The sequence below is a fragment of the Myripristis murdjan genome, chromosome 19 (assembly GCF_902150065.1).
Source record: "Myripristis murdjan chromosome 19, fMyrMur1.1, whole genome shotgun sequence".
Taxonomy (NCBI): Eukaryota; Metazoa; Chordata; class Actinopteri; order Holocentriformes; family Holocentridae; genus Myripristis; species Myripristis murdjan.
In genome coordinates, this window is record NC_043998.1 from 7,467,383 (window position 1) to 7,494,904 (window position 27,522).

At 40.6% G+C, this 27,522-nt stretch overlaps 2 protein-coding genes across 2 annotated transcripts; one reads left to right on the forward strand and one right to left on the reverse strand.

Moving 5' to 3' along the window:
- The first annotated feature begins 10,394 nt into the window (after window positions 1–10,394).
- On the forward strand, window positions 10,395–13,627 carry pnmt (phenylethanolamine N-methyltransferase). The gene is made up of 3 exons (XM_030078029.1): window positions 10,395–10,566; window positions 11,275–11,485; window positions 13,189–13,627. Exons 1-3 carry the CDS (start codon window positions 10,395–10,397, stop codon window positions 13,625–13,627), a joined length of 822 nt encoding a protein of 273 aa, XP_029933889.1.
- Window positions 13,628–15,006: 1,379 nt separating this feature from the next.
- LOC115377948 (protein phosphatase 1 regulatory subunit 1B-like) lies at window positions 15,007–27,295 on the reverse strand. The gene is made up of 5 exons (XM_030078031.1): window positions 26,967–27,295; window positions 19,186–19,269; window positions 18,014–18,089; window positions 16,155–16,292; window positions 15,007–15,982 (listed from the first exon to the last, which is right to left on the reverse strand). The coding sequence occupies exons 1-5, from the start codon at window positions 27,084–27,086 to the stop codon at window positions 15,879–15,881; spliced, it is 522 nt and encodes a 173-aa protein (XP_029933891.1). The 5' UTR covers window positions 27,087–27,295; the 3' UTR covers window positions 15,007–15,878.
- Between the last annotated feature and the right edge of the window lie 227 nt (window positions 27,296–27,522).

A 27,522-nucleotide genomic window follows, 5' to 3' on the forward strand; every position in this document is an offset into this window, starting at 1 on the left:
CGCGTCAGGCCAGAAAACCGGCAAATGAGCGGAAGTCACATTTCCCTGCCTAATTTTTCACAATAAAAGTTCTGGTTTGAGAAGCTTCTATTTCTATGAGAACCTTTTATTTTTTGCTCCACCATTAGTAAAAATACATTTTTACTATTAACAATAAAAAATCAAGATGCCTCTAATTTATTGCTTCCTCGTAATAATATAATTGTTTCTATCAATTGGCCTGTCATATGTTACCACTAATTTACACTGAATCTTATCCACAATTGAACTATCACTACAAATAACAATTAAATTACGAATATCTGCATTTCAGTTTTTACTTATAGAAATGAAATTGTTTACTAGCAGAAACCGTTTTTTTTTTTAATTAAAAAAAAAAATCAGAATAAGAAATCAAGATATGTGTATTTTCATTACTACTACTAAAAATGCATTATTTACTATTAAATAACTATTTTCTACTAGTAACAAATCAACTTCTTCATGTGGAAGTGCTGGTGAAAGTTTTAAAATACAAGAGACAAATCAAAACAATATTTCTTTATATTGTTAGTGTGTATAGATGTTTGGTGGGGGAAAAAAATTCCCCATCATACCACTATTTATTATTAGTTGCCATGCTTCTTTAGTGCGATTTTCAAATTCAAATTCATGCTTATGATATTTTTATTCCATCCATAATGTCCTATTACACATTTGTTATTATTATTTGATTTTGTTATCATTATTTATTATTTGCTAAACATTTTTAACTATTTTAAGATGTTTGAGCTTAAATCAGGAACAGATAACAAACAACAAAGAAATCTATTGAATGCAATTTAATTATACAGTTCTTTGGTGGCTTTAACCCTGCAGTGTTGCTCAGCCGTAATATCTGCTATGGCCATTAACATTTTTTTACCACTAGATAGCATCATAGTGCCTATTTTCAACAGGACAAAAGTAGAGCTTTTTTTCATATATGGTGGTGCAAATCAGAGGACACAGTCAATTCAACATACAAACACTGTGTGAAGAAAAGATGTTGTGTACATGGAGCAGAATGGTTGGACTGCTGCCTTTTTGTGCCGTGGTTGTTGTGTCAGAGCTGATGATGAACAGAGACTGCCCCAAGCTGCATCTCATACAAGAATAACATGCAAGCTGAGATGCATTTGTTTTCCAATAAACACACAATTTTCAGCCAGTATGCCTTGTTTTGAATAGTGGAGAGGCCGATTACTTGATAGATGGTTCAGAAAGATGGATGGCTCCATTATCCGGCGACTTTAAAGGGAAAAAAGAAGGCCTCCTCACTTTGTTATGATGTGGTAAGGAATGATGAATGCCACTCAGTTCGCAAAAAAATATATAATTTAGAATATAACCCATCATCACCAACTGCAAATATCAGAGCTTTTCCTTCCACTGTTTGTGTTTTTCTGTTCATTTTACATAAAAATATTAGATTCAATATTGTGTTTAAAAGTGTGGCGTTAATTCTATGGGTTATTAGTTTTGACATAAACCTTCAGAGTGTGTCCTCCCATTTGAAACTGTGGAACAAAAATGAAAGTATAGGCCCACCTCATAGAATAAAATGATAGATCTGTTCTGTATATTATATAATTATTTTTGCTCCAATTACAACCTCCTAGTTATACAAATGGAACTGCATGGAAAATTACAGGATCTCACAAATGATCAAACTTTGAGATGTATTTGCTTGCCTGCTGTTTCTCAAATAAAAAGTAGCCCAGAGTTGAATCAGGCCATCGAACTCCCTCTGCCACTAAAACCCTAAATAAATAAATTGGCCTCTGTGGCTCTGGCTAAATGTGTATTATTGCATTATATCTGTCCTGTAGTTTTTTTCTGTGGCAGGACAACATCTGCCTCCACTTCTCTGCACTTCCTCCTCTTCCCCCTTTTATCTGTCCATCTCTTTCTAGGTTGTGTGTTTGTGTGTGTGTGACTGGGAGGGGGTCAGGTGTCTTCTCCATCCTGTTCCTTAATGGTTTGTTTTCTTCACCTTCTACAGGTCTCTTCACTTCCACCTTGCTTTCATCATTCATATTCGTAATTTATTTCTGTGTTTTTTGCACTGAGAAGAAACTCTTGCTGCTCATTACAATCTCAACTCTCCTTTTACGTGGCAGAGGAGTGCAGACAAGTGTCCTCTTTTTGGGTTGCTGCTTAACTCCCTTGCAAACCATTCATATTAAAATTCTGCATAATTAGATATTAAATGTATCAGAGTAAAAAAAAAAAATCATTTAAGAGTCACACAGACCACTTTCTTGTTGCAGATGTTCTTCTCAGTTCAAGTTTTTGCAATGCCTTATACAGTACAGGCCAAAAGTTTGGACACCTTCTCATTCAATGCGTTTTCTTTATTTTCATGACTATTTACATTGTAGATTCTCACTGAAGGAATCAGAACTATGAATGAACACATGTGGAGTTATGTACTTAACAAAAAAAGGTGAAATAACTGAAAACATGTTTTATATTCTAGTTTCTTCAAAATAGCCACCCTTTGCTCTGATTACTGCTTTGCACACTCTTGGCATTCTCTCCATGAGCTTCAAGAGGTAGTCACCTGAAATGGTTTTCACTTCACAGGTGTGCCTTATCAGGGTTAATTAGTGGAATTTCTTGCTTTATCAATGGGGTTGGGACCATCAGTTGTGTTGTGCAGAAGTCAGGTTACTACACAGCCGACAGCCCTTTTGGACAACTGTTAAAATTCATATTATGGCAAGAACCAATCAGCTAGCTAAAGAAAAATGAGTGGCCATCATTACTTTAAGAAATGAAGGTCAGTCAGTCCGGAAAATTGCAAAAACTTTAAATGTGTCCCCAAGTGGAGTCGCAAAAACCATCAAGCGCTACAACGAAACTGGCACACATGAGGACCGACCCAGGAAAGGAAGACCAAGAGTCACCTCTGCTTCTGAGGACAAGTTCATCCGAGTCACCAGCCTCAGAAATCGCAAGTTAACAGCAGCTCAGATCAGAGACCAGATAAATGCCACACAGAGTTCTAGCAGCAGACCCATCGCTAGAACAACTGATAAGAGGAGACTGCGCCAATCAGGCCTTCATGGTCAAATAGCTGCTAGGAAACCACTGCTAAGGAGAGGCAACAAGCAGAAGAGATTTGTTTGGGCCAAGAAACACAAGGAATGGACATTAGACCAGTGGAAATCTGTGCTTTGGTCTGATGAGTCCAAATTTGAGATCTTTGGTTCCAACCGCCGTGTCTTTGTGAGACGCAGAAAAGGTGAACGGATGGATTCCACATGCCTGGTTCCCACTGTGAAGCATGGAGGAGGAGGTGTGATGGTGTGGGGGTGTTTTGCTGGTGACACTGTTGGGGATTTATTCAAAATTGAAGGCACACTGAACCAGCATGGCTACCACAGCATCCTGCAGCGACATGCCATCCCATCCGGTTGGCGTTTAGTTGGACCATCATTTATTTTTCAACAGGACAATGAGCCCAAACACACCTCCAGGCTGTGTAAGGGCTATTTGACCAAGAAGGAGAGTGATGGAGTGCTGCGGCAGATGACCTGGCCTCCACAGTCACCGGACCTGAACCCAATCCAGATGGTTTGGGGTGAGCTGGACCTCAGAGTGAAGGCAAAGGGGCCAACAAGTGCTAAACACCTCTGGGAACTCCTTCAAGACTGTTGGAAAACTATTTCAGGTGACTACCTCTTGAAGTTCATGGAGAGAATGCCAAGAGTGTGCAAAGCAGTAATCAGAGCAAAGGGTGGCTATTTTGAAGAAACTAGAATATAAAACATGTTTTCAGTTATTTCACCTATTTTTGTTAAGTACATAACTCCACATGTGTTCATTCATAGTTTTGATTCCTTCAGTGAGAATCTACAATGTAAATAGTCATGAAAATAAAGAAAACACATTGAATGAGAAGGTGTGTCCAAACTTTTGGCCTGTACTGTACGTCTCTGACTTTTTTTTTTTTTATTTCATATGAAACTCATGAAAACTAAAAATCAAACACCTACTCTAGTTTTACAATAAAAATCCAGTCTCGTGTTGTTTAGTATACTGAATTGCATAACATGGCAAGAATTTGTCCTTGACTTTCAATGTAATATCTCAAGAATTTCAAATATTTAAGGGATGACTATATGATGTTGTTGCATAGAAGTGGGAGCTTAGTTGAAACCCATAGTAGGTATTTTTAAAACAGACTAAATGGAGATGCTAAAAGGGAGATTTGATATACTTCACATGGGCTGGAGATGAGAAGATTGTAAAAGCTGATTTTAGAGGCGGATATATCTGTCTAGCTGTCTTGTCCCACACACATGCAGTCTTGTTAGAGAATGCAGTGTGTGTTTGTGTTGTTTGGATGTGGTTTAAGTTTCCAGCAGTGGTGATTAGGAGGCGGCAGGGGTGACCGGGGTCGAAGCCGCTGGGTGGAAAAGTGCAGAGAGCTTAGGAGGATTCAGTCTCCCCTGCCAATCTCTGTGTGTGTGTGCACCTGCTTAGTTTTCATGCTGTGTGTGTCTCTGTGCACATGTATGTGTGTGTGTGTGTGTGTACATGCTTATGCGCATATGAAGGGAACATGACCATGTGTGTCTGAATGAGCTGGTACTGGACTGTGGCTGTGTGTGTGTGTGTGTGTGTGTGTGTGTGTGTGTGTGTAGGCTTTAGGCTTTATCCCCATCTCATTATTTCTGCAGTCAGAGTGGCAGCTAGTGGATTGGTGTCCAGTGTCAGAACTGTCAAGGTGGCAGCAGAGCCTTTCCAAAATAAACACAGACACACAATCATATAAAAGACACCCCGACACAAAACACATACACACACACACAGACACACACACACTCTCAGTCTCAACCAAGTCCAGTCAAGCCGACCATTTATCCACCAGGGAAGAGCGAAAAAGATCAGAGCAGCTTTACTGACTGCAAGCAGAGCAACATCAGTGTGTGAGAAAGTTTTGACAGAAGCAAACTTCAAAGTCAGAGACTGCCAGAGGTGAACAGGAACAGATAGGACCAATACAAATTGCCGGAGGAAGGAAATAAGTCGGTGGAAAGAACAGTAAGTGTTTTAAACTGAAACATTCAATAATCTTTTTCTGCTGAACTGCAGTTTTTTTAAAGGGCAAAATATAAATTCTTGCCTTTTCTTTTAAAAGCGCAACATGTTGGATCAATAAATTACAACATCAATTTTGAGAAATAAGTGTGATTACCATAAACAAATGACGAGAGAATTGGCAGGCTCTGTAGCTCTCATCACAGCATTTTACAGTGTGTGCAGACAGCAAAGAAATGAAGACATAAAGGACATTTTTTTCCTGTTTTTCTTCAGGGAAGCTGGTAGCAACATCTTCTTATTGATGGGAAGAAACCGGCTTCATGATAAATCTGCCCCTGAAATGAGAGAGAGCTACTTATCATATAGTCTCTGTTTTTATGGTTACTATATCACAGTATAGGCAACATGTAGCAATTTGAAATTACTACCCACATTTGTCTTTCACATTTGATTTTGTTAGATTTTTTGTTTGCTTGTTTTTTTAATGGATATGAATCTGTTAAATACAAGCGAACGCCTGAACCATTATGAGTATTTTTGTTTGCCTAGAGTCTATAAGGGTTGGAAACATCATTATGTCTTGATCTAAAATAAATTGTATTTTTTTGATAGCAAATAGACAGTGTGGGACTTGACACTGACACAAATTCTTTCACCCAGCCTGCTCGGTTGCTCACTGACAGGCTGGTGGACAGGCAGGAGCGATGTGCAGTGCAGGTACGGCTCAGCTGGACTGCAGCGTCCTGGAGGAGGACTGGCAGAGAGGACAGAGCTACAGCGCCCACTGGCACAGCCTCAGCCTCGTACCGCAGCATCACCACAGGTCAGTGATGGTCTCTCGCCCTGCTAACACACAGAAACACGTGCATTCTAGGAGGTCACAATACAAAACAAAGGCCACTGTGTAAATATACCACAGTGGTATAGCATGGCAAGCAATTTTAGCCCAAAATGCCATCAACCAAATTAAAAATGTAATTCCAACTTGTCAGAATAAAGATTAAACATGTGTGTACTTACTTTTAATTGGTCCTAAATACATTTTCACAAGTAATAGCTATGTTTTTACAAGTCACACTGAATTACAGATTGCTGGTGCCAAATATTTTCATAGGAGTGACAATAAACCTTTTTCCAAGCAGCCATAGCAACAGAAAGTTAATTAATGTTAAATAACACACGTTTACTCTGTTATTGATGTCAAAATGGCTCCATTGAGCAAAATCTATAAAGTGATGCTGATCTGTTGGGCAGTTGTCTCTAACTGAGAGATAATAATGACTAGTCAAATCTGTGTTCCGATTAGTTAAATTTCAGATAACTAAAACTTAATACTTGCCTGTTGAAGCGCTTAACTTAGTAAAAATAAATAAATAAATAAAAAATAGATGTGAATTTCTAAGTCACAATAAGCATTTTAGGCAAAAGGGACTTGCCATATTAGATACAAGATTGCAAGCATTTATGATGTATGCTTTCATGCTTCTGTGTGTGTCTATGTAGTCCACATGGTGAGTTTCAATGACAGAAGAGCAAAATGTAGACACTGAAATCAAGTAAACAGACTGTTGGGATAATATTACAGAGACAGGCTTTATTCAGTGAAAGCAGAGGATAATTTTATTGTGACCCTCTGACAGGTCGACAGTAATGGAGGTGGAGCTCTCTGGGAAGCACAGCCTGCTCCGACAGTGGGAGGCCAGGAGGCTGCTGCAGCGCTGCCTCTCTGGAGCCATCAGCCAGGGGCCAGCGGCCCCCGCAACACACAGAGTCAGCAGCCCGTACCAGCCTGCCTCCACTCCCTCTACCACGGGGGCAAGGGCACAACAGGGTGGGACACACGCCCAGCAAGAAGTGTGGTGTGTGACCATGCCAAAGAGAGCCATGGTGGGGGCGAGTCGAGGCAAAGAGGTACCTGTCGAGACAAAGGTGCTGAGGATAACCAAGATGCCGAGAGCTGCTGGCAGAGAGCTGTCCCATGAAGCACAGAGAGGCTGACAGGGGCCGAAGGAGAATGAGGAGAAAGTCACAGAGGGATAGCAATGAAATATTTTACTGCCAACTGCCTCGACTATCAGAACATAATGCTTATGAGAAGTGTGTCTCAAAATGTAGCATGTGTGTGCTATTGTGTAGTGGTCCAAATGATGTAGACTCAGTATATATATTTACATATGTAAAGATATAGATAGATATTGATGTAGATATAGATATAAATATATGTATATTTTCTACGGACTGAAATACTTCTGTAAAGGCAAACCTTTGACCAATCCTTTCATTTTCTCCAGCTGAAGTGTCAACTGTTTTCTATTTGAGAAGGGCCACCTATCATTCATTTATCTAATAAATGTCTGTCATCAATGGTTTTCAGTCAGGTTTTGAAGAAAAGGTTTTTAAGAAAAGGTGTGTTTTTTCCATGTCCACAGCACTGACAGCAGCCATACATGCACTTCTTTGTCCAGCAGGGTAACAAATTCAGATTTGTTATTTTTCTCCCCTACTTTAAAGGCTGCAAAGTCTATATGAATTGATTTTTTTGTTTGTTTTGTTTGTTTGTTTTTTGTTTGTTTTGTTTCAACTACTACCATGCTTGTAACTTAGAATGAATGAAACCTGTATGATGTAAACTGTACTACACTGTACTGTGCTGGAAACTGCAACTTTGTGTATGGTAAACCTTGGTTCATTGAGTATTATCTGGCTGAATGAGCTTTGATTGTTTGTGTTATTTTAATAATGCTTGTCACAATTTAACTTGTTTTCTTTACTAAAATATTAAAGGATAATTTCTTTTGAGGAACCGTTTGCTGATTAATGTGCTCTTACTGTAACCGAAATAAACATTAAACTATTCACATCCAGCATACCCTGCCTGCTTAGCTGGTTTGACCAAACAACAGATCTATCATTACGTGTATATCCAAGGCAACTGCCCCTTATGATTAAATATTAAAAACCCCTTTTTTCAGTGGCTGGTCCATTTTGGGGTTTCCATTTAAGTTAGACAATGCTACTTCTGTTTTGGTGAGCAAAGTGTTTCACATTCTGTAGTTCAGGATTTACTTAAGTGTTGGTCCAGCACAAGAAGGAACGCAATCCACAACCCAGGCACTAGGAAAGGTGAAGACCAAAGTGGGTTAACCAACAACTAAAAGTGCAATTGCAAAGTGCACCTCTGATTTGTAAAGAGTTAACCATCAATGAATTCTGGTTGCAAACATAAGCCTTTAAGTTTCAAAATCCACCCAGAAATCTTTCAAATCACAAACGCTGAATTTTTGAGAACACAAAAGTGAAATTGATGGAAAGTCAGTGCGCTCAGCACATCACATCATGAACTTTGTGAACTTGAAATAGAGCCCTTGACCCCGTTTATTCAGTGTGGCCCTTGTGATTGTAATCCCTAAATATCCTAATATCAACAGTATCATGTGCCAGAATTATATATCATGTACTCAAAATACTTTGTCTCCCTTGGACACTATGCAATGTTTTGGATGTGTGAAGAGGGTCACTGTGTCATGTGTATGTGTGTCTGTGTGTGTGTGATGCGCATGTAGCCGGCTGAGATTCTGGGTCAGATGCCAGGGATGGGAGAGGTGTTAGAGTGACTGCAGGGGAAAACACTTTTGATTAGTGCATGGCCGCACTCCACATAGCTTCAGCTGCCACTATGGGATGTGCTGGGAACAGGCAGCAAATTACTTCAATCAGCAAAAATTGTCCCATAGCACAAAATGACGATATTATATCTGTGGTGAGTGGTGATCAATCAATCAATGTGTAAACCTTTAAAGGTAGAGGTGCATTTGAAAGGTAAATCAGTATGCAAACTTGTGTCAAAAGTCTCCATTTCTTATGTGGTGAGGTCATGTTATTGAGGCCGAGAGTGAGTGAGGCTGGCAGCTGATTACCTGAATCAAACTGTAATCAATCACAATAATTCCTCCGAATACTGACGTCAATATTAGTGATATAGTCTGATTATTTTCCATTATACTTGTCACAAGAATACATAGAATATGCAGGTACACCAAAAAAGCAATTTCCAGTTGTCTAATTCTAATTTAGGTAATGGAATATAATCTATAACTGGCATCAGCAAAGATTTCAAAATGTGAAAAAAAATGCATTTAATGTCTTATTACATGTATTTTCTGCGTTTGGATATCACTGGTATAGCCTGCATACCTTCTCTCTGTCACTATTTCCCTTGCTTTTATGTGTTTTTTTGCGTTCTTTCATGTGAAATTGTCTTTATGTTAAAGTAATTGTGCTGCCATCTTGACCAGGACCCCCTGGAAGAAGAGATACTGTATCTCAATGGGACCCTCCTGGCTAAATAAAGGATAAATAAATAACGAACGAACGGATATGCCAGTGCTCCCATTTCGTCTTGCTTCTTTAAATGGGCCTTTAAATCTGTGTACATTGAGAGAGGCTGTTGGCAAGGCACTGTTTACATTAGTAGTACCTTCAGCTTTCTATGACAGCCTCATGTTACACGCACCATAATCCTTTATTGTTTACCTTGTTACTTAACATCACTTGTCTGAATCTTATATAAGAAACTTATCCCATGCTTTGCCGCAACTCACTATACCTTATCTGTCCAACACTCTCCATGGACATCACTGAAGCAAAATGGCTGCCACTTAATTGATAATGACAAACCTGGTCTGTTGTCTGAGTGAAAAAAGGCCCTTTATAGTGATTGTGGAGATAGTGAGGGACTAAGAGAGGTGGGTGCGATGCCTGAAAGCGGTATGTGGTGTCCATTAGTGAGTCTACTGTTGGAGAAAGCCCCATGATACGATGGCATCAGCGCCTCAGGGCAGGGAAAGTGGACAGGACAAATGCTATCAGGTGGCCACAAGGGCCCAAAAAGAGGATCGCTATCTCTGCCAGTGAGGCCCTGACTAGCCCAAAGCATATGCACACACACAAACAGAGAGAGGCACACACACATGCAGGTATATATTTGAAGGACACAGCAGACCAGACTGACCACCAACAAGAGGAGCAGAGAAATCAACTAAGAAAGTAAAGGCAGAGAGGTGAGAAAGATAGAAGATACAAAGAAAGAGAGCCGTACATGTCATATGGCCTGCTGTTAGAAGGCTATGCAGTTATTTGCATAATCGTATTTACATAAAAGGCAGGCAAACACTTTCCTTAGGGGGTTCAGTTTGCTCTGAACTCAACCTCTTAAATACTCTGAGGTGCGAAGTCATATCCTCATAGACTTCCCACTTCTGGAGAACGCAGCCTAAGACACAGACAGGACAAGAAAAGACATAGGCAAAGAGAGGAAAAGGATGGAGAGCAAGGGAACAGAAGCTGGTATTGCTGCTATGGCGGCCTGCTACAAGGGATTTGACCCTGCGGCCTATCTGCAATATAACTACACCGCACCTCGGGCTGACTTTGAACGACAGGACAGCATCGTGCCATGGAAACTGGGCTGCCTGCACAGAGCTTTTACTGAAGGTAAGGAGATGGGAAAGTGTACATGTGTGTATGAGTGTCATTCCAAAATGCTACAGGTCTCAGGTTTTAGGGTGTCTATCCTTTTGGCAAACTGGTTCCTGGTGAGGCTGCATGTATTATACACATCAGTCAATCAATTAATGAATCAAGAGATAAATAAAATCGTCGTCAGTATTAATTTGGTATGTAAATGACATGATCAATAGCATTTTCATAGCAATTTCATAAGTGCTCAGTATTTAACTGTATACCTTAATTTCTTGCCAGCAGCCACTTTGATCTTACAGAGGAAAATATTTCAAACTTGTTCTTTCTTCTTTGTCACTCTTCCTCCCACTTTTTATGCAACTTGCTCTTTTTCCGCAAACCTTCCTTCCCTTCAGCATCTTCATCTTCTTCATCTTTTTCTCCTTTTTTGTGAAATTAACAGACAAGGTTTCATATCTCTTCAGCAAGTTCCTGCCAGCCAGTTGTTGTCAAGGCTTACAGTCTTTTTAAAGTTTCAAGGATCTTAATTGCATGTTTCTGATTTATTCACCTTCCATTTGATCTTTTTCTTGCTATTCCAAGCCTCATTGGCTCATCTAGTCCTGATCCTGGCTTAGTATTTTCTTAGTATTTTACTGTTTTCTTTTTCTTAAGATATTAAACAGGAGATGTAATTTAATATCATGGAGCCTTTCGGAGAGAAACTCTTTGTCTTCCCAGGTGATGTGAGTGGCGAGGTGCTGGTGGACATTGGCTCAGGCCCCACCCTGTACCAGGTGCTGAGTGGCTGTGAGGTTTTCAGCAAGGTGCTCCTCACAGACTTCCTGGAGGTGAACCGTCAGGAGCTGAAGCGCTGGCTGCAGGGCCAGGGAGGAGACAGCATAGACTGGACACCCTACCTGCAGCACGTCTGCAAGCTGGAGGGACGACGGTACGACCAAATCTGTTTTCTACTATGTCTAATATAATATAATGACTTTTCACTGTTTGTTAGGGATGAGAATCTTTGTCTTATTATCAGTTACCTTGCCAAGATCAGCTGTTGGTACATCCAGTCCTTGAGGGCATGCATCTAGGAAGATTTTTTATTAAGCCACACCTGGCCTATGTCTACCAGATATCGGGTGTGGGGGTTGGTGATTAGGGGTGGGACAAAATATCAACATATCGTGGTATTTTAATTGGAACTGCTCCCCTGTTATGTACATGTTGCAGTCATGGTGCATATTAAAACACTGAAAAACATGAATGATTCCTGCCTATTAGAAACTTATTTTGCCATTTACAGGGTATTATTTCTTCCACAGTTATAAATATCCTGATGTATCACAGCTGATTATCTTATGATATAGCGCAGAATCATCTGTATATGAGTCAAGTTGCAAACTGCATGCAAACTGACAAAGTGTCAAAAGGCCTCATAAGATTGTAGCACTTTCATGATTGCCAGATATTGGACCTCGAGAAACAGCGTTCCCTTCACCAGAGTTGCCTTCAAGTAATGCCATACCAGTGGCTATCCTAACTATGACTGTAATTAATCCCATAATGTGTATGTGTATTAGTTGGAAAATAAATATCACCTTCCTTACAGCTGGTCGCAAGGTTTCACAGTACCCGGAGCAGGTGACAATATAGACTTTTTTTAACTGCAGACCTTTTGACATGAATAGCTAAACTTACATGTAATGGAACCTTAATTAATGTCTGCTATTTCATGTGAAAATGTCTGCAGTGGAAAAGGTCTGTTCCAGTACTCCTGGGCCCATATCCTGCAGGTGTTTAGTTTTTATGTCAATAGCCATAAAGGTGTGCCTTAATACTACTTAAATCGGTGAGCAGTCAATCAAGCTGTAAGGATTGTCAAGTTTTAAGTACATCTGGAAAGTAAACAACCAGTGTACCGAGGCTTCATCAAGTCACAGTTCATACAATTGGTGTCTGTTTGCGTTTGTACTTTCCTGGGTTTTAACATGCTAAGCACTCATCAGCCTCGTTCTTTATAGTGTGTCACAAGGTCTCAGGTGTAATCTGCTTTAAGCTTTTTGTTCCTTCCTGGTTGTTAATTACCCCCACCTGAGCTGTGTCCCAAAAGCATACTATATACCAATACTAAATAATACTTACCATATACACATCTCCATAGTATACTGTTTTTTGGCAGTTAGTATGATAACCATTTTTTACTAACAGGTTATGAGGCAACACGTCAGCACCTTCTGATGCCTTCTAACTTCAAATTTGAAAAACAGCTAACAAACAAAAACAAAAAACATGCATCTCATCAAACTCTGTCCTAGTTTTATGAACTTCTCATTTACTCCCTTTCCACATTGCACTGCATTCTGGGACAATATAGAACCCTTGAGAACAAAATTGATGATCCCTGGATTTCATAAAGCAGTTTGATGTTGGTCCTCCCATTTGAGCGATGCATCATACTGTGTGGTTTTCTTAACTGTGACTGTAAATAAACCCTTCGTTTTTATGTGCCTGTGCGGATGAAAACTTAATTTTATAAGATATTTGATCAGAGTTAATTTGATATATTCAGAAACCAAATCTTAAATCTAGATGGTAAAAAGTCTATGGCAACATCTGTATTTGATTTGTCTGATTCAATGATATTATTAGGCCCTCGGCATGGACAGAGAAAGCTGCCCGGCTGCGTCTGGTGGTCTCGGACGTCCTCCCTATAGATGTGCACCGCCCTCAGCCTCTGGCCCGTGACGCCCTTCCCTCAGCTGGGGCCGACTGCCTGGTGTCCTCCTTCTGCCTGGAGAGCGTCAGCCCTGACTTTCCTGCTTTCAAAAGAGCCCTGATCCACATTCAGGGGCTCCTTCGACCTGGAGGCCACCTTCTCCTCATCGGAGCCCTGGGTGAGAGTTACTATCTCGGCGGGCCTGGCATAAAGATCCCTGTGGTGCCACTTGACGAGGCCCAAGTCTGTGCTAGTTTGAAGGAGAGTGGCTTTACTCTGATCAGGCTGGAGGTTTACGTGCTACCTGCGGATATGAGGGTGGGAGTCGATGATGTGTCTGGGGTGTTCTTTGTAAAGGCGAGGAAGGATTAAACGGTGAGTGGGAGTAGAGGCAAAGGAGGTGAATCAGTGGGATAAAAAGTGAAATTGGTAAGGTAATCATGAAGGTGAAGGGACAAATAGATTAAACTGAGCTTCTCTTAAGTAATAATTTCACTACTAATATTATTATGAATTGGTTAATGGGATATTTTGCTTGTGATCCTTAATTCTTTTACACATACACATTATTTAATTCTTGCACATTTTAAAATTATTCTACAAATAATTTAGTTGAGTCTCCTGGGGAAATGATAAACCAAACATGAAAAAGAATTGACAATTATATCACTTCATCCCTCATTTTATTTTATCCGTGTACTATGGGTAACAATGTCTTCTGTGAGCGTGATTGAGGGTGATGAAGGTGCAAGATTCACATTTAAGAATGCATTGCCTCCTGCAGTCCAAACACAGCTACTACAACATATGGCATGATATCTATACAGTGAATGCTTTAATTTTAACTAATTTAACTTTCTTTCAGTAGATTTTAGCTATGACTTTAGACTTTAGATGTGAGTTAAATACTAGAATACCGGTGTGTGCATAGCAGATAAGCATTTAATTTGATATTTTTAAACAGTCTGTTGTAAGGTTCCTAACATTCTAACTACTTTTTAAACATTATATTTTGGTATACATCTAAGCTGCTTGACAACTAACTGTTTAGTAAAAGATAGATGGGCTGCATCTTGTGCTGTGGCATACTTTGTAATTTATGATAATGCAAATAAATAAGCAGTGCACTAACAAAAATGATTCCATTAATTCTTGAGAATACCCACATTCATTGGTGCGATTACACTTTACTGTTACACTAACTGTCCTCAAGTTGATGTAAATTTGATTTCATATTATACTGAAAGATACAGTGAAACGCAGACAGAGATGGGTAGAGAGAAGCCCTTATGGTGGAAAGGTAAGTGAAATTGCTTAAAGGGTCATTAAGTCTATGACACAATGTTCATATTCATGTTACAGTATCAATAATTGCAACGTTTTAGCAGCAATTCTGATATGAATTTATGAAAAGTGCAATGTAATTATGAGCACTGACCACTAGGTGTCAGTCCTTGGCTAGGCTATGAAATGTACAAGTAAGGGGTCCAAAACTTTTCACATTTAACCCCCCCCCCCGAAAGAGACCCACATCTGCTCATGTTGAATTTATCTGTGAAACTTTTTGTTTGAAAAAGAAAATTACTGTGTGGACATTCTGCAACTTGGCAGATGTTATCCTTTCCTCAATATTATGCTCTACTGTCGCAATATTTTTGGGGCTTGATTACTACAACAAACTCCTGAGAGCAAAGAAGAACACGTGCACCACTGACCAGCGATGTAGTAGTTTTATTAACAATCAACACAGAATATCATTTATATGTTGACAGTAATAAATTGAGAAAATACATGAGATTTGAGTGAAGAAAAATTTCCCCATTCCCACCCAATATGTTGCACACAGAGCATACCCTGTGTGCTCACTTTCTCCATTCAACCATCAACATGTTACAAAAGGACTTTCCATAATATCCAAGCAAAAAAAAAAAAAAACTGTACTGCGTAATTATAGTGATTACTTCAATTAGTCTGGTGTGATTTTGTCTGGTCTGGCGTGGCTTTGACTGCACTCATCTCATCTAAAATCCCTCCTCCTATTACTTACCTGACCCTGCTCATAAAAGTCTGCCAGGCTGAGGAAAGTGAACCGAAAGAGTTGCAATTTAGCTGCGAAGGCAAATGTGCTGTACATTTCCTGGGTTAAATTCCAGTAGGGATCGACCTTCCACCACTTTTTCTTTGCATGTGGAGGACGTCTCTGCACTCAGAACACAAATTTTGGTCTACTTAATCCTGTGTAACTTCAAAATAACACTCATTTGCCACCAAGAAGATGCAGGTTTTCGTATTTCTTTTGCAGTGCCCTTGACAGGTCCCAACTGGCTGATTGAAATTTATCCCCGGCCTTCTTGGCTGACTGAGATACGGCTCCCTTCACAAGCCTGGATATCTCCACGTTAACTTTTCCTCCTCACTCCTCACTTGCTCATAACCATTCTGACCTTCCTAAGCTCCTTCATTTTCTCCCCTTGTTCTCTTTTTCACATCCATCTCACTTGTCACATGCATGCGCACACCCATGCTACGCTAGTAAGAACATCGCTAACACACTGGTATTGACAAGAAAATCCGACAGCACCGTTTCCCTCTGCTCTGTCTTCATTACTGTCACATCGCTTTGTCATTCTCCTTTCCCTTCCTGTCTCTCTTTGTCCTCGGCGCTTCTTGCTGATCTGTCCGGCCGGGCAGGCTGATCTCTGACTGGTCTGTTTTCCTCTGATTGGTCTGAAGAGAAAGGGATTTGGAGTCAAAAGTGAGGCCAGCATCCATGTGTGATGCATGTGTGCTTAGAGCCTACGTGCACGTGAGAAGGATAACATGATCGGGAAGGATGTGACAAAATACAGCTTGTAGATTGAGCCGTTATATAATTTGAGCCAGTGCATTCACCACCCACCTGTAGCTGAGGCTTTCTGGTGGCTCTCCTCCACCCCTCCATCTCCTTCCTCCCCAGAGGAGGGCTCCCCTTTCTCCACAGAGTCACAGGAGCTCACGCCTAGAGACGGCAGGTGGGCCTGGGCCATCCTCTGGACAGCTGGCAATACAAAGAGAGGGAGAGAGAGAGAGAGAGAGAGAGAGAGAGAGTGATAGTGTTGACATCACCTAAAGATACACCATTGCCACACATTGGCAAACCCAAGTTAAACCCCTGTATGAATGAATATATTGCGAGCATTATTTACATTTTATGCTTTTGCAATAGCAGAATAAGCTGCAGGTTCTGTGTAGCAGTTTGTGCTCCTCAAAATGAAAGATGTGTTGCTACTTGTACCGCACCCCACTTTTGCCATGAGTGTTTGTTTTGGAGAGCGGAGAGGAGTGAAAAGCGTCAATGAAAGCAGATATTCATTCAGATCAGGTAACCTAAAGTGAAGGTGAAAAGATGAAGTTGGAATAGTAAAACAGAAATGAAGCTGGGTATTATTTGCAAAGTAAAAATTGTGTTCTGTGCAAGTCAAGGGACCCCCTTTTGTGTTGTAAAACAAAGAAAAATGTGATGTGATGTGCTACATCTGGTGTAAAGGCGGGTAAAGGAGCCCATCTTCTCAGCAAAAGAACTAATGTGGCATTCAAGTCATATTGATAGTAGCCTGCATTCCTTCAAGAGGCTTGTTCTTAATGACTTGCCTGGTTAAATAAAGGTTAAATAAAATAAAATAAACACAACCTGTGACTGGGAAAAAAAACATTCACGTAAACTTTCTAGTGGCAATTACAGGTAGGATAAATATGATTTTTTCTGCTAAAATTGTTCCAAATGCTCCTTAACAGAAGGCATGTGTGTTTCCCGATATGCAGAAAACACAGTAGCAAGCAAAGTTATTTTGACTGGGGCTTTCTTACAAGTTAAACACATGAACACTGTTAAGTTGTAGCAACAAGATGTCAACCCATTTGTTAGATCCTTCTGATATTACATGAATGTAACATGCAATTCATTGTGGCCACTTTGAATTTAATTTGAACTCTACCTGGGAAGGCAAACACAGCCATGTCCTACTGGTCTGTACTGAGATGCACACTATGCAAATTGCAAGCACTAGGAATGTGATAAACATAAAAATGATTGAAAATGTGTTACAAGTAAATGTTTCTCTAAAATCCAGTGTGATATGGGTTCACATTCAAAAGTGTTTTCAAGTCTAGCTAGTAAGTTATCAGACTTCACCATACATATGTATTGTTGGTCAGCATGTGTAAGCATATGCTCATATTCATGAGGGTATGTTTCTATTTGTGTTAATTCGTATGTATCTGACTTTATATGTCAGACTGTGTGTGTGTGTGTGTGTGTGTGTGCATGCATGCATGTGTGTGTGCATGTATGTGTGTGTGTGTGTGTGTGTGTGTGTGTGTGTGTGTGTGTGTGTGTGTGTGTGTGTGTCCATGCTGCAGCTGTGTGCCCAGTTTATAATCCAGGATGATCCAGAACAGACTCACAGCTGTCTCTGCCCCTAATCTCACCATACACACACACACACACACACACACACACACACACACACACACACAAACACACATATATCTATATATCTACATACACCCACCTCTCACCACAGATTTTTGGATACTATTCTAAATGGTTATATGGACCACATGGTCATGGCCACAGCAAAATTAGGTCTCCCAAATGCTCTTCTACTGCCATTTGTTACATAAATGACAACACATACACATACACTCACATGCACACACACACACACACACACACACACACACACACACACATGCGCACACTCATGACAGTGCTTGTACCTTTGAGTGAGGGTGGCTGGTAGGCTGACGTGTTCACCAGTTTGGCCTTCAAGGCTCCATTTTCGCCCAGCACCCACTGCAACACAGAGACAGTTTTTGTTTTGGCTTCACAGCCCTGTTCCAAAGCGCTGTAGGCTCAGATGAATTACAAAATAGAGGAAATGCTTTCATTTTAAGATTACTTGTGTCTACAGTGACAGCATATGATAAAAGCAACCCAGTCGCTTGAATGTTGCATATCAACATTTACACTTGTAGACGTAGCTACTTAAGCCACTTTTGCTGGCTTTGTTAGCTTTGTCTGCCACCAAAACAACTTGGCCGAGGTCAGGAAAAGGTCATGGTTAAGGTTCCAAATGTTAGAAAAGGTTCACTAATATGAGCCACTGATCGTGCCATCAGCCACCCCACCTACCTTATAACACAGTGTTATTTGTTCCTTTTATACTACATCACAAAACTTGAAAATGTTACATTTCAACATATACTTGGTTTGCAGAAACATAGAATGCCTAAATTTTTTCCCCGGTGACTGGGCTGAAAAAAAAGTCATGAGCCAGATTAGAATATGACAATATTGTGAACAGACGGTACGCTTTGCCAAGATGCAAAACTCGTCACCAAGTCAGCTACAAGTTGTTAGGAATGCTTCATGATACCTAGTTTACAAGAGAAACAAAAGAACAATTGCTTTTATCCAACAAAATTCATTTAAAAAATGTGATGAAACAGCCAAATTACACAGAAACATTGTGGATTGATATTTGGAAGCAGTGTTTAAAAGTCCATTCAGTTAAATATTTAGAATCAGCAGAATTTTGAGCCTTGCAGTCGGCACAAAGATGGGACATTGTGACTGCCTGGACTGCCTTTTCTCTGTGAATAATATTACTGCTGTCATATGAAAACCCCATTGTTGAATGCTTTCTTTTACTTGAATTAAATCTTTATGCACTGCTTTATGTGCTTAGTAAGTTCTATGATAGAGACCCTTTAAACCCTTTAGTATTTAACATATTATCTGCAAAAAAGGAAAATACACCACCAAATAACAAATGGACCCCGAAAGGAAAGATATATGACCTGCCAGCAGCTGTGTTTGATGGTGTTTGAGGTTCGATTCAGGACAGATTTTTGCTCTAAGTCCTAACAGAGTGCCTGAGGAGATCTACCTGGTGAGAGCCACTGTCTTCATCCGGCGACGGAGGGTCTGTCAGTCTGAAGAGTGTGGCTGGTGTTGGCCTCCGACGTCGAATCTTATCAAGAAGAGAGTAGATAGAAAGCCTCAGCATACATATCAAATATCAAAACACAGTGCATGTGTATTTTTTATTATTTATTTTTCCCAAGTCGGGATTATAACTTGTTAGAAATGATTCCCTGGTTTATGGGTGTTATCAGCACAGAGCTGGTTGGATTACTTTTTTTTTTTTATTTGCTTACTATTTTACTCTATTTTGGTATCATCACTTGGCAGTAATCCTTTTGCTTTTTCAACCCTGCTGCCTCATCTGTTATTTCACCACTGTACGCATGTCTACTAAAATCCTCTTTGGTGTCTTTGGCATGCTGTAGTAGCTCTCTCACATTTTACTGATCAGTGCTGGGAGGTGGTTGGGCTCCTGTCACTGCTGATGGTGTGCCTTATGTGTTCCCTACATTATTTTACTCCCCAAAATCAGTTTGGTGGGAAAGTGGATCCAATTCAGTGGCTTTACATTCCAGGTTTTCCGGATAACCAGTTCCAACTCATTCAACTCATTCAAAATATTTTGATAATTCAGCAGTCAGTGTAAAAAAAAAAAAAATATGACCACTCCTTATGAGTCATGTTCATAACTTGCTCAGATTTTAGTTAGCGAGTGTCAGAATGTAGATTTAAATTGAGCTCAAGGACATCTCACAGGCAAATGTGTGACTACACGTCTCTGTTCTCGCTTTCAAAGGCTTGCTGGTTCTTTTAAAGTGCATGCTCATCTGCCTCAGTCTCTGTGATTGGTGTATTACATTGTATTCATATTTGTTGTTCTGCATTCTATTCACTAGTTCCTGTTAAGGAAAATACACTGACTGTGACGAGGCTGCCTGGGTTTAAGGGCGGGCTCTGGATAACTAGACGGAAGAGGGACAGATTACTTGAACCTGTGAATCACAGTGACCTGGTAGACGGATTTCACTGCACAGGTTACAAACTGCAGGCTAAAAACAAAAACACAACATCCTGCATCCCTGTAGGCTCTAGGCATCATCTCCTTGTACACTCTGTAAGGAGGAGATTAGGATTAGGAGGAGGAGAGTAGGAGAGCAGATTTTGCTATTGACTATCAGCAATTGTAATGTCTCAAATCAGTTTGAGCTCGGTATGAAAATATGATTCCATACAGCAACTATTGAATAATTAGGATATTTAAAAAAAAAAAAAAAAAAAACATTTTTCACACTTATTGTACAGTATCCACTATAATATTTCATCCACTATAATATTCAAAAACATCTCATGTTCTGCTTCCTTTGTACTGATGTTGGGATCTGCCTTCATGTTGTGAACATAGCTCTTGTTGACAGCAATAACCTCCACAAGACTTTCTGAACCATCGAGCTCTGACATCAACAGCCCTGCAGCCACTTTTCTGGCCTTTTTCATCTTTATTATTGATGGCAGCTAGCAGACAAAATTATTTCTTTTAAAACACAAAAAACAACACAGTATTGTCAGAGTCCACACAGCAGGGTTTAATACATATGCAGAAAGCTGGTTTTAAGTTTGGGTTCCCAAAGGGAAAGTAAGGAAACAGTGGTGGTTGTGAATATTGCCTTGGACAGCCAATATCAGCGGATGACTGTTTTTAAACTCACATGGCTGCATGAATGCTAAAAATAAAATGCTCTCACAATGAAGCTCTTTCAGTGGTAGAAAAAATGGTTTGATGTCATTCTCACCTATTCTGATGAGTTGGCGAAGTTCACACTATACTGACCTGGGATTATTCATAAAAAGGAAAGGCTATAGCTGCTTCCTGGGTGACAACAGATGAACAGTGTGAAAGCCTTTTGCAATGCAAAATTGATTTAGCTCTATCCCCTCTCTATGATGTATTATGATAATGTTGCTTTTGTGAGATACAAGTGGCTGCTTAGCCAATCATAGCTAGGAGTGTAGGTGTGAAATGTGTGGGCAGCTTTCACACTGGAGTTACTCTTACGCTTCTGGATCACTCCACCAGGGAAGAATCATACATTTCTGTCATTCACACATTGGATTTGAAAGTGCTTTTATTGTGTGAGGGAAATTTCAATTTGAATATGAACTATATGGAATCCAATCACTTGTCAAAATGTGCTGATATAAATAATTTAAATGCACCAATAGAAAAAAACTGAGCCACTTGACAGACATCTCTCATAAAAGGCATGTCAGGGACAAAGTGCCCTTTTTTTGAGAGTTTTATTTTTATTTATTTATTTATTTATTTTAATCACGCTTGCCAGAAGGTCAAGCATCGACAAATGCTGATGTTACTGAGAGGCTGCAATATTTTCAATAAATCAGTATTGAACTGTACGTGTCTAAAATGCCTGTGGTCGCTCAGTGCAGCTGCACTGGAAGACTGCTTTTCACATTTCTCTACAAATGAAATGGCTTATGGAAGTATTTGGCAAGCAAGCATTAGAATCATTTCATGTTTTGTGGTTTCCTGATGAGAGAAGTCATATCATTTTACAACATTAGGTGTTAACTTATTGTTACTTGAAGATGTCTTACTGTGGTAGGCATTACTGACTGTATGTTAGCAGTAGTGTTACTTAGGTTGTAATGAGCTGTTATTGAATTTTATTTGTTATACTTTAATTTGCCAACACACACAGCTGGCAGGCATGTAACTCACAGTCTTAACAAGTCATCCTGATTTGTCAGAGTGCAGAGCCTTTTCCCAGACTCTGCACTGACCTGCACCGGCCAAGCAGAGACAGCACACTGAGGCTGCACACCTCCACTGTGTTCTGCTCACCCTGAGCAGGTTTCATCATACGGCCAAATTCAAAAAGTGTGAAGACAGCTGGATTTTCAGCCTTGGGCTGCTGGATGCAACACTGCATTCACTGTCTGCCTTCCTTTGTCCATAGGTTTACATAACATATTGACTTCTTTGTCCTTTCTGTCAGAATGGTGCAGAATCAGGACACTGACTTCTCTCCTCTGCAGTACCTTTCTACTTAAGTTTTGCCTTTAAATACAATGTTCCCTTATTTCAATTTTGTTTTGGATCACTGCACATAAATTATGTGAACTGGACATGCCCTTGGGATATTTATTGAATAAAACACAGTAAAATGTTCTTTACAAAATTCGAAGTGATTTGGACTACTTGGATGTTTTTCCCATGAGAAGTCATGAAATATTGTGTATATCTAAATATAAGGTAATTTACTTTTTTGTGAAGAGATGAGTTTCCTAATGACAACTGCTCTCTGGTCACATCACCAACAAAGCCACTCCTGACAACAACAACCACACCTCCATCCAACGTGTTCTGTACTTTGATCACTTCCAGTGCATATTTTGCAGGACACCACATACGCCCCCATACAACTTCAGACTTAAACATCACTGCACAACACTTCAGTCAAAACCTTAATTGGCCCCACAAAGCAACAATTTATAAATTACAAGGGACTGTTTCTTCTGTTTTATTGATTCATTTGTACCTTGGGGAAACATACGAGGCAGTATGGTGTCAAAAAATCATCAACCAACTTGATTCAGATTCATGGTGCATTCAAATACCAGATAGTAGCACAGTGATTTTCTAACTGCTGCATCAATGGACCCAAGCACCTGCAAAGCACTTGCACACTTGTCAGTAAAAGCCTGTGAATCATCATCAATCACACATAAGGCTAACTGGGACAGACGTATGGCATGCCATCTTAAATGTTCTCCACTGACACGTAAGCTCTTTCACGGAGAAGTGGCTGAAAAACACGACTTAAAAAAGTGAGGTTAAACAGGGTGAGAAACTTACAAAACAGGCAATCTATTTTGGTGCAACCAATTACACAACACCACACTGTAAGGAAAGCTGGATCAAAGACTTTTCCAGCCACACACTTTGCTGTTTTTAGTTTTTGTTCCCACTTGGAGAATTCTCCAGCAACATTAGAAAAATAATGATTCACAACATCTCACTGTGTGATGTTGTGAGCCCGGCCATGCAGACCGGAAGCGTGACCCACATTGTGGTCATGCTTCAGTTTTGATTGTGCCTCTTAAAATATTAGTACACAAGGACAGTGCTTATCTTTCCAGGTAGGATGACCATTATGGTATTTGTTGTTTTCAACTTTCATACATTAATCTTGATGCTAAATATTACATAATCACAAGGATAGAACCGCTGCCCTACAGAACCCCTGACACAGAAATAACCAATCCACTTAACAAGCCGGACCATCCAATACAGGCATAAATCCCTTGCTTCACAAATGGTGTACATTGTGCACATACATTGTCCTTAATTTATTAGATGAATAATCCTCTATAAATGTTGAATGGACTATTTCACTGATTTAACACATTCAATCTAGCAAAGATAAATCCAACCCTGGAACCACTTGACCTTTAGTTTTCAATCGCGGGATTTCTAAAGGTAGGTGAGAGGGCATTGATCGAGGAACATCACACCATGAAAGATTGGACTCACGACTTTGGTGGCATTTTTTTCCCCCCTCTGATTTTAAACCTGATTTAACCATGCAATTTGCAAGCATGGATTTGGACCTGGGAACAAGTGTACCAGTGCCATTTGGCGTTATTACATCTTAGTCAAGGGCACGTCCAAAGTAAATAAATGGGTTTTGATTCATCTTTCTCCTACCCAAAATGTCCCAGGTGGTCGTGGGATTCAGTTCTGAAAGTTGCCTCTCATTATAATTCCATCACTCCAGTTTGTCAATGAGAATAATCAGTTAACGTGAACAGAAGGGAATACTCTGCGTATGTTGGACACAACCTGATTGGAGCAGAGCTCTTGGCTGTGCTGTGGAGAAAATGTGTTATTTCTTGGCATTAGCTACTCTTGCCATTCCACCCTTGATTCAGGCCTCAGCCATCCACAGCAAATCTCCTTTTAATCAGTTGACTCCTTGGCCAATGATAATTCCTTTTCCTATTCTTGCATGCCTTCTGTCAATTATTTTATTCTCTTTTCTGTTCTCTTCTTCATCGTTCTCCCTCTCTCAGGCATCTCTTCCTCTGTCTCAACCTCCAACTCCATTTATCTCTTTATCTGTCTCTTTCTCCATTCGACCGGACACCATTTCTATGCTAATGTTATGACTGTTTTTTTCCACACACAGCTGACCCTCACGTACATCCTGTATGCACTGGTCTTTGGTCAGGTGGTCTGTTCACATTGCGCCCTTTCCAAACATTTCGGGGGCAGTGAGTTCAGATCTTCACATGTCTTGCGAAGAAAAGGTCGTGACATCCTTCACAGAGTTTTAGAAAGAGGCTGTTGATGTGATAATGACCCTGTCAGCACTCAGAGCTGCCTTGATGAACAACAACTTGCCAGACTCTGAACCAGTCATAACTGAGTTAATCTTTTGGTTCTTTTGAATTCAAGCAAGGTAGCAACCTGACACAGCCTACAAGGATGAGTGTCAATAGAGGCTAATTAACAACTGAACTGTCGAGACCCTTGGACGGGTAGACTGAAGTGAGGACTGTTGAGAGTCAACTGACATAAAACATGGAACCAGCATAAAATTTAATGGTTGAGTCTTTTGTCAGCTTTGTAAGTTGAATCCTTACTTCAATGTGAAGTAAGGTAATGTGGAAAGTTTGAATAAAATAAGTTGTTACCATAAGAGCGTGAGTAAATAAATGAAAGGTTTCCAACACTGGTTATAATGCAGCTACTGTACAGATACTTTGAGTCTGATTTCCATGAAAACAGATGCAGCTCATGGTGCCAGGCATCGAGGTGATTCCTGCTGAGTGGCGTATAAAACCTTGAATCCCTAAGAAAAGCAACCAAGTGGATGGTTCCACATTAGGAGGGGTGAAGAATGCGTTCCAAAGCCCCACTGACTGCAAAGTTGGGCGTAAACAACAGATGTGTGAGAAACATCTGAGCGCCAAAATATTTTTTCTACATTCTGGACAGACGTAAGCTGTCCAAGCAGATGCCCCATGATCCAGAGTTCTCTACAGGGGAGAAAGGAGATTTCCTGACGGTGCACCTGGTTGTTTTTTTCTCCTCCAGTGGAGAATTGCCTCCAGGGAGCAGCGGGCCAGGGCTGCATTAAGATATGAGCTTTTCTCGAGAACACATCTAGGTGGGAGAGGGAGGAACGGATGGTATGTCTTGGTTTTGCTTTGACCGTCATTTGCCGAGGGCTTTGTGTCCAAAAGTTGTCTGAGTGTTACCTTGATGGACCTTATTGCCCTTCTGTCAGTTTCACACACTCATATTGCGCTGAGCCACAAAACTTCTGCTCACACTGCATAACTTCACTTTTGATATCTGACCAAATTCATGCATTCCACCTGAATTTGCTCCAATGTAGGGATAGACCAATATATCGGCACTTTGTTATCAGCTTTAAATAACCAACAGCAATATTATTATTTCTCTGACTGTGGAACTGGCACTTTGTGTGACCTTTTTTCCAAAAGTGTGTCACTTTCAAAAGAGTAAAACTAGCATGGCCTTTTGTTAAAAAAGCGAACAAACAAACAAACAAATAAAAAAAACACTTATATTAACACAGGCCTGTCTGAATAGCTTAGTTTATCGTCTGTGCTGGCATTACTTTTCTTAAAAGCATTCACATCAGCTGATATGGGTGGGAAACATCAATATCGGTATTGACCTAAAAAAAAAAATAAACATATTGGTGCATCCCTACTGAGGTGCGAAATGACCAAAAATACTGGCATATGCTTAATTTTATATCAGAGCTTGTAAATACTCTGGCTTTCTTTATGTGTTACACTATGCTGGTACATAATCTCATATTTTATATTTTTGCAGTACATCATCCTATTTACAGTACATCCAGCCGCCCACCAGCAGCCACACACACACACACACACACACACACACACACTGGCACACACAGACACACGCACGCCACCTCCTCTATAGTGCTTCATCTTTTTGAAGGGCAGACTTGCCTCATCACTTTTCATAGGTACAAAAACTGCGGCTGCACATCTTAGTTTAATCCCAGCACTGTCCATTCTCTGCTGCCCACAGAGCAGAGTAACACCCATAAAAATACAGAGTTCTGCAAAGTCGTGCCGGGCTAGTTATGTAACTGTCAGCCTCTCTGACATGGTGTGCTGCCTCAGATCCCAAAGCACAGAGACAGTAGCACCACAAGTGCAACAACAATCACTTCTGAGTTTTAGCAAGTTAGATTTTTCCATAGTTTGGAGACAAAAGGGATGTAGCACTTCAACTGTAAACCTGAAGATAAAGCTGACAATCTGCAGTTTAACCTCTCTGTGACTTTCCCACATCCACTGAAGAAGAGTGTGAGACAAAGCCGCTTCAGTGCATGAATAACACTTTTAAGGAGCTCAGTGAAGATGAGGTCTGTCACGGAGAGGTTTGTGAAATGAGAGCACAGATGTGTGTTGAGGAAGAACTGATTTCTATCTTTAGACAGGCAGCAGGCAGCACAAAGTGGCACACGGCTTTGCTGATGCACAAACAGGTTCTGATAGTAGGCTACGACCCACGTATGACCTCCCCGCCTCCAACACACACACACACACACACACACACACACACACACACACACACACACACCACTATCATCACCATGTGCATGTGCATTCAAACAGGACGCACACCTGCTTGTCTGTCTGTCTGTCTGTCTCTCTCTCTGTCACACACACCTACACACACACATACACACACACACACACACACAGCCTCACCATCTCCACCTGTCGTGGGTCCAGCTGGGTGGGAACGGAGGACGGGACGGAAAACTGGATCCTCCTCCTCGCCTCCTTGGCGGTGTCCACCTCGGTGTCGACGGGCAGCAGCGGGTCCATGGCACCCTGCCTGTCTCTCCACAGCCGAGCACACTGATGTTCCAACTATCAAGTCCGAGAGGAGTTACTGTAGATTTTTTTTTTTTTTTCCAAATGCCTATATGTCGTCTGAGCCCTAAATGATAAGTAAAAAGTAGGCTAATATCTATTTTAGTTTTGCAGTGCGACGGTGAGCCGCATCCTTGTGTCCTCACAATCCCCTGGTTGGTGTCCCCTGCCTCCCTTTTGGACTGTCTGACAGCCTGTTTTGGTGCTCTCTCTCTCTCTCTCTCTCTCTCTCTCTCTCTCTCTCTCTCTCTCTCTCTCTCTCTCTCTCTCTCTCTCTCTCTCTCTCTCTCTCCCCCCGCTGCCGTTCACCGCCTATGTCTCTCTCTCAAACACTCTCTACGTCTGCCTGCCTGACAAGGATGGCAGTGGGGGACAGCGGAGGGAGGTG

Excerpts from the sequence above, each read along its gene's own strand:
- pnmt (XM_030078029.1), top strand. The coding sequence starts at position 10,395 with ATGGAGAGCAAGGGAACAGAAGCTGGTATTGCTGCTATGGCGGCCTGC. Across the intron at positions 10,567-11,274 it reads GCACAGAGCTTTTACTGAAG|GTGATGTGAGTGGCGAGGTG; the intron begins GTAAGGAGATGG and ends TTGTCTTCCCAG. Across the intron at positions 11,486-13,188 it reads TGCAAGCTGGAGGGACGACG|GCCCTCGGCATGGACAGAGA; the intron begins GTACGACCAAAT and ends TGATATTATTAG.
- LOC115377948 (XM_030078031.1), bottom strand. The coding sequence starts at position 27,086 with ATGGACCCGCTGCTGCCCGTCGACACCGAGGTGGACACCGCCAAGGAG. Across the intron at positions 19,270-26,966 it reads ACCCACGACAGGTGGAGATG|ATTCGACGTCGGAGGCCAAC; the intron begins GTGAGGCTGTGT and ends CTTCTTGATAAG. Across the intron at positions 15,983-16,154 it reads CCAGAAAGCCTCAGCTACAG|ACCAATCAGAGGAAAACAGA; the intron begins GTGGGTGGTGAA and ends CTTTCTCTTCAG.